Source organism: Anabas testudineus, chromosome 8 (assembly GCF_900324465.2).
Source record: "Anabas testudineus chromosome 8, fAnaTes1.2, whole genome shotgun sequence".
NCBI classification, from domain to species: domain Eukaryota; kingdom Metazoa; phylum Chordata; class Actinopteri; order Anabantiformes; family Anabantidae; genus Anabas; species Anabas testudineus.
Window position 1 is genome coordinate 21,516,226 of NC_046617.1, and position 7,500 is coordinate 21,523,725.

General features: G+C 41.6%; 1 protein-coding gene across 1 annotated transcript in view; it reads left to right on the forward strand.

Moving 5' to 3' along the window:
* The first annotated feature begins 1,790 nt into the window (after positions 1 to 1,790).
* Positions 1,791 to 7,500, forward strand: part of LOC113153016 (phospholipid transfer protein-like) — an 11,616-nt gene continuing 5,906 nt past the window's right edge. The window contains exons 1-9 of the mRNA XM_026346545.1: positions 1,791 to 1,882; positions 2,993 to 3,152; positions 4,413 to 4,525; positions 5,201 to 5,297; positions 5,381 to 5,527; positions 6,208 to 6,360; positions 6,734 to 6,785; positions 7,054 to 7,239; positions 7,314 to 7,484. Coding sequence (XP_026202330.1) covers positions 4,414 to 4,525; positions 5,201 to 5,297; positions 5,381 to 5,527; positions 6,208 to 6,360; positions 6,734 to 6,785; positions 7,054 to 7,239; positions 7,314 to 7,484 — 918 coding nt within the window. The 5' untranslated portion in view covers positions 1,791 to 1,882; positions 2,993 to 3,152; position 4,413. The remainder of the gene's footprint in view (positions 1,883 to 2,992; positions 3,153 to 4,412; positions 4,526 to 5,200; positions 5,298 to 5,380; positions 5,528 to 6,207; positions 6,361 to 6,733; positions 6,786 to 7,053; positions 7,240 to 7,313; positions 7,485 to 7,500) is intronic.

Consider the following 7,500-nt stretch of genomic DNA (forward strand, 5'->3'; position numbering starts at 1 on the left):
ATATTTATTATTATTATTTATTATGTAACCTAGTTCTACTTCTACAAAATGGTTTGTTCCACCTTTATTCTCTAACAGAAACTGTAGCTTTCATGTGTCCAACCTGTGTCCAACCTAACCCTAACCCCTGACCCTGACTGATAAAACATCATTTGAAAAGGCTTCATTACGATTTTTACCTTTATATCCAGTTTCTCCTGCATCAGAACTAAAAGCCCTGTTACCGCTCACAAAATAACTGATATTTTACACAATGAGAAGAGATGTGTCCCAGCTGTTGAGTCTAATTCAGGTTTCTGGTTCAGCTGCAGGATCTGATAGGAGGCAAGAGGAACTAAGGTGTATGGTCTAGACTTTGTTCTGGTTCTATTCTGAGATGAGTTGCATATGTAAAACTAGGAACATAGAAACATAAAACCAGTGGCTCGTCAGCAAGAGGACCGTGTGTCTGCAGCTCTGTCCTGCTCTCCAGACGTACGCTGTGCCTAAACTCATCACCACAACGATGGGTTAGGGTTAGGGTTTTTCAGTGGATCAGCATGTTTTATGTTGGCGTCTCAGACTTCTTCAACAGCACGGCCATGTCTAAAATCAGGACCTTTTCAGTTCAACATTTCAGAGGTGAGACTTTTAATCCTCAACATGCAGTTTATCATCTGTGGAACACAAGCTTGGAGAACCCCACATCACCAGGCAGAGAGCGATCCTACTGGGACAGAGGGAAAGCACAACAGTTATCCAAACTACCTCGGTCCATGTCTGTAGGAGACATTCACTGTGGGTTTGGGGATTGTTGATCATATGGCCCTGATTAAAATGAAAACGTGTCAACTCTTCTCGTCTGTTTGTCTCAGCAGGTCAGTAAAACTAATGTGGGACAGCTGGAGGTGCCCAACGTGACTAGAAACTGTCATGTCTCTGCTGTTCTTCCGTATCTATTTTGCACCTCACTGGAAAAACACAAGCTGTTAAGAACCAGCAGCAACGGACTCGGGTTGTGTTCAGGTGACTCGGACTCTGTTCGGAATCTAACGAAGGGTTGTGTTCTGTGGTAAAGTGTTTTTCAGGTGTGAAGTCCAAAGTGGATCTCACCTGTGTTAAGAAAGTGCAGGGCTTCGTTCACATCGAGCTCTATGACGACATCTTGAAGAGTAAGAACACGGATTCACGGTCTTCCTGTGGTCTTACACTTACTGACTGTGGACACATGTAAACTGGATCGTGTGTGTGCAGACGGGTTGGGTGAAGGCGTCGTGGTGCCTCTGCCTGAAGGAGTTTTCACGACATGAGTCTGTTTACTCTGTAAACCAGAAATCTCTACCTCCATTATTAAGATTACTGTAATTTGTCTGTTGCTCTGTGGTGAAACTGTCAGTTGTTATGTAGAATTGAATCCTGTGTGTCCAGGGCCTCGTGGTGGTTGGATGGAGCCTGGACACCACTGGTGTTTTTGACATGCAGCTGGGTTATTTTTCCAAATTATTATTATTTGATAAAATAACCCAGGTGCATGAATACGCTGACGGGACACAGCTGGAAGTGTCTCTACTGTGGTTCACTTTAATTTCACAGCCTGTGTTGGAATAAACTCAAACAAGAGGCTGGTTAGTGTAGTGGTAAGATCACCACCTTCCATGTGGGAGACTTATCACTTATCACATCAGTTGAAGTATTAACACACTGACTGGTTTCTACTGTAGCTGGTGTTAACGTACAGTACTTTAGTGTCAACTTCAGCAAAAACTAAGAGTTTTAAAAAGTGAGTTTCATTTTTCTTTTCGTCAGAGAGATGCTGAAACACACACCAGTGTCTGACGACATCATTTTCTGTCACCGGCTGTGGATCAGGAGTTAGAGCAGTCATCTGCCAATCACGGGATCGGTGAGAGCAGAGCATTTACCATCTCAGTGTTTTGTAAAATGATCCTTTGAGTCTGACGACTGTAAAAACCTTCAGCCTTCAGCTGGTTGATGCTCAAACTATTCTAGGGAGCTGGGAGCTCAGTTACCGAGTAGAGTAAAGTTGGCTCAGGACAGAATCCCGGAGGCAGTCTTCTCTCGAGCTTTAGTTTTGATCAGGAGCAGGCCGAGGTCAGAGGGAAACCATGGGATACTGTGAATATCAGTGGTTTGGTTACTGTGGTCAGCACCAAGCTGCAGAGTCTGTGAGTGATGTCGAGGTCAGTGGCTGATGAAGACGAGTTCACAGCTCAGTTTCTTCTACTAATCACGTTTAAAGCTGTAACTGCACATGCTGGAGTACACAGGACCCGTTCCTGTACCAGTATTAGCAGTACTACAACCAGCAGCAGCTGGTCGCTCACGTCAGGATGCAAATATAAGAGTTAACACTCAAAGTGAGAAGTTAATCTTCATCAGGAAAACGCAGCGGTCGACAAACCGCACGGTTCCATTCAAATGAGAACGCAAACTCTCAACTGTCAGCATGAAGCAACGCTCTGCAGGCAACACATCACAGAACAGCTGCAGTACTCAAGTAAAGTAAAGAAGTACCAGAACTTCAACTCACCCTGGAGTTTTTTCTGTTTGTCCAGATAAATTGTGAAACCAGAGAAACGTTCAGCTGCCTAAGACGTTAGGATCAGAGTTTCTGTTAAAATACTGAGCAGTGGTGGAAAAGTACTTCGACCCTAGTGTAGAAATACTCTTGAAAGTATTGTACTGTCTCTGTGTAACCCTGTAACATCTGAATGACCTTAATATGTATGCCCACATAAGCTAAAATGACTGTGCTGGCACCAAAATATTCTGAGAGTACCCAGAGTAAAAGTACTCCTTGTGTGTGCCGGTACTTTTAACTCCTCTAAGTACTGTGTTGACCAGCTGGCTGCTTGGTTCCAGAGTGAAAGTGTACTTGATTACCTGAGTAGAAGTCTGACGATGATTGAATTTTCCAACTTTATCTGAACAGACTTTTAGTTTCCACCTTTTTTCACTAAAACAATTTGAGAACGTGAATTTTCGTCTGCAGCTCTACAGCAGGAAGACGTCAGGTTGAATTTGATTATATCTGAATGTTCACACGTAAAGCTGGACTCTGTTCATTTGCATGAAGAAGCGAGTGGACTGTGCAGAGTTTGTTGAAGCCGCAGTCAACTGCTGGATTCAGCAATCTACACACCTGAGGACAGGTAACGGCTCGTTTTTCTCTGTTAAACTGTAAGTCATCTGTCAGTGAAAGTAGAAGTGTGTTAAACTAGTTTACATGTATTTTACAGGTTCCCAGGTAAAGGCTCCAGCTCAAGTATTTGTACTTAAAAAATGTAAATTAACACCTTAATAATCGGTTAATTTATCGGTTTTAATTCTTGGTTTTTTTCCGGTTAGTGCTGGATCTGCAACTTTTAAAAACTCAGTGAAACTGAATCAACACTGAACTTGGTCTCGGTCTTTGTTCAAGTGGTCGTGATGATATGAAAACGTTTGCATCGTGTGTGGACACTAACAATCTATGCTGGGAAGTTTTCAAGGAATTGAGTGAAGTAAATTTATTCAACTCCAGGTTCTTTACACTTCAGCTGCTGCAGATTTAATTTCACAACAAATCTCTGAAGTAACTTTTAGTTTTTACTGTAAATTATATTTTTTATGTTATATCAAATTCAATACTGTCATCATTGTAATTTTATTAATTTAAAAATTTATTAAATTAATTTTTATTAATTAATATTATTATTAATCATCTTAACTAGCGATGTCTTGATCAGTTGGAGCTAATTTTACATTTAAACATTTGAAAAATACATGAAAAAATACAGACTAGCAAACGGCTGAGCAGAATTGTATAAGGGTTAAAGTACTAAAGTACAAATACTTTACTAAGAAAACAAAGAATACAGAATAAAACCATTGTTTAATTTTATTGAACTCTTTTATGATGGGCTCTCTGATTAGTTAACTGTTACTAAACAGACACTGTTTAACTCGGAAGCTGCTAATGAACAATTCTCCAGTTCCTCAATTCACCTTCAAAATTAGAGTCTGAATCGGCTGTGAGAATTTTGTAAGAGGGTCATGGAATATGCTGTTTACAAAGTAAAAGCTCATAGGAAAGGCTTAGAGATAGTCACTGTTTCAAAATAAAACCACCAGTTGAGAATGGGAGGTTCTCAGGGCATTCTGAGGTAAATCACTTTTCAGAATAAAAGCATTGGCCACAGAAATTTACAGTAACTCTGGCTTTTCTAAACAAAAGCCTACACTTGCTTAACACGTCTTTTGAGGGACCCTTCAGTCGGTTATATTCATAAACATTGACGCTCTTAAATGTGAGAGATTACAGGAGGGCCCAACACCCCAAAATATAGATTTCAAAAATATGAGCCAACTGTTTGAAATAAGACTTTCCAAAGGTTCCCTGCAAGCTAAGAGACTTTCTTGTTGTGTTTCAGGATGACTTCCTGCTCGTTTTTCCTTTTCTGCCTGGTCTCCCTGTTTTCCTCCATCACTGCCGTCGATCCAACCGGCCTCAAGATCCGGATCACTGACAGAGCGCTGGATGTTGGTAAGAGCTACACATAGTAGAAACTGTTCCTTTGCTGTACTATGTTGTGCTGTTCCTAGAATCTCAGTAGTTGTGCTGTCACAGACACAGGTTTTTCTGCTGCCGACAATTTATGAGTTAAGTTAAACAGGAGAACAACAGTTTAGTGGACAGTAGCCATCGTCGACAGGCTGTTCTGTGAGTCTGTCACAGGAGGTTTCGACAGTTTCTCTCCACATGGGACAAGTTGTGCAGTAGGTTTCTACTAAAAACAAAACAACTACAGACTTTACCCAAAGTTTGTTGATCTAAAACATCACACTTAGTGGATGGATTACTGAATGAATCTGCTGGACCTGAACACAGCCTCTGTCTCACAGTGACCAAACACCTGGTTCTGTGTGATGAGTCCTTATGGTTTTTATTTCATTAAAAGAAACTACCAGGACTTATTTTAATCAACAGCATTTTAAGATGAATGACCATGATTAACTGAAACAAAGGGCCGGTTCACCTTTCTGTGTGGAGTGCCCATGTTCTTCTCCTGGTATTGTTGGTGAGAAAAGCCTCCACACGCTGTCTTACTATGTGTGTAACACTGTGAAGTCACAGAGTTATGGTCTCTCGGACGTTCTGCAGGATGTGGAAACGGACAGAATCCTAAAAGTCCAGAATACTTGTCCTGTGTTTCTGCAGTGAAGGATTTTGGACTGAAGGTTTTGGAGCAGCTGGTTAACAAACCTTTTCCAGACTTTTCCGTGCTGTGTGGCTGCCAGACGTGCAAAATCAGAGGGTAAAAATGTTAATGAAAAAGGACATGTGCAAATAATGAGAATAATGAATTTAATTTTTAATTTTTTCTTCTCCTCCTTCCAGGTTTACATTAACAAATCTGACAGTGGATCCAGATCAGGTTGTTCTTGGATTCCAGGAGAACTCTGGGCTCCAGTTGGAAATCAGGGACCTGTTCTTCACAGGGAAACTGGAACAAGACATCTCTGTGTATCTGTTTGAAGAGTTTACGTACGTAAAACTATTGTCAGCAGCTCTACTGCAAACAGGGCACTCTCAGACATTTGGGCAGTAAAGGAACAGACAAACATCAACAGAACTTTGAGCTTGTTACGGTAAAACGTAAATTTATTATGAAGGTGTGTGAAGTTTGTGTGTTTAATAAGTTCTTCTTAGATCAGATCAGTTTTACCTCCTCTTTTAAACAACAGTAACGATGTGAACAATAATTACACAACACAACTTTACATTAACAGGAATTAAAGAACTTATAGTAACATCCTGTAATTCTCAGTTTGTTGAGCTGAAAGAGCAGAAACCATTTTCTGATTAACAAGGAATCTGATGCTTAAAACAAATTCAGTTCAAGTAGAAATCTGTCAGTGTCTTTATGTCAAACCAAATTCCATTCAGGATTCTGCAGATTTAACACTTCTCTGTGCAGATCAGTATCAGTCTGTTGTTCAGCCAACATCAGGAGCAGCTGAATGAATCCACAGACTGTTGGATTGGTGTGTTTCTCTCTGTGTCTTTATGTGTCTGTGGGGGGCGGCTCTGTGATATGTGAAAATGAACTGATGATAAAGTTTTACAGAAAATGTGTCAGGAGGCTCGGATCATTGTAAGACCTGAAAACACTGGATCTCTGGGGAAACCACTGAAACTGATGCATGTGATGTTTTCTGTCACAGTGACACAGGAACTGTCACCTTTGAAGGAAAAGATGTGAGCGCCACGATCGGACTGAAGCTGAACCAGAACCAACGAGAACATCTAAGTGTCGAGATACCGAACTGTGAAGTCCGAGCTGAATTCAACGCTACGGCTTCTGGTCGCATTGTGGGGTAACATAAAGCTAAGACAAGGTCTGGATTAAGACCAGATTCATGGCTGGTGTTTAGTTCAGCCTTTGCTCTAAGGTTTGGTTTCTGTTTAGGTAGAAACTCTCTGACAGCTGCTAAAATCGACTAACAAGTGTCGGTGGCACTGGACACTGAACCAGTGATGATTTTATTTCTCTCTTCGTGGTGTTGAACAGTGTAAGGTGCTTATTTCAGTATGTCCCAGTATTTGTTGTCTGAACAACAAAAATCTCTCATGTGCTAAATGTCAGTGAATTAATCATGATGAATCAAAGTGGTTGAGTTCATCAACTCTGGACCTGATTTCATTTCAGGCTGCAGGATAAATTCATCAGCTTCTGTCTGTCTGTTTTAGGCCTGTGTGGGACTCACTGAGACTTCTTATCAATGACTTCTTAAACACCAAGGTTTGTTCCACCTTTAGTCTCCAACAGAAATAAACCAGGATCCTGTGTCAAATTTAAAATCCACAGAAGCTCACGTCGTTTTCCCAAATCACACATTGTGACCAGATCAGTTTTTGTAGCTGTCTGCACATTTTACTGTGTCGACGTCCAGTAAAATAAACGCAGGACACCAACAGAACCCGGGGAGACAGACGAGGACACTTTTTACAGAGCAGCCTCAGTTTAAGATCGCGAACATAAAAGCGGCGGTTTCTGTGTGTGTCTGCAGCTCTGTTCAACCGTCCAGACGACTGTTGTGCCCATAATCAACTACATGTTGGAGGACGTCACCATGCAGCTGCACAAAGTCCTGAACATCAGCTTCCTCAACCGCATCATCCCAGACATTAACGTCGACCTGTCTCTGAGTGAACCCCTCTCTGTGAGCCCCTGCAGCCTCGACGTGCCGCTCAGAGTAAGAAACAAACTAGAGCCACCAGTTTTACTTAACTAGTGAAGATGTCTGTAATGAGGTGATGTGTGTTCCAGGGTCTGGTGTGGCAGGGAGACTCCAAGGACATCAGGGATGTAACAACAGGAGCAGTTCCAGTTTTTAGTGAAATTAAGATGATGGCTTATGTTGGCATCTCTGAGTTCTTCTTCAACAGCGCCGCCATGTCCGTCTACAGATTAGGACCCTTTCAGCTCAACGTCCCAGAGGTGAGACCAGCTGAGA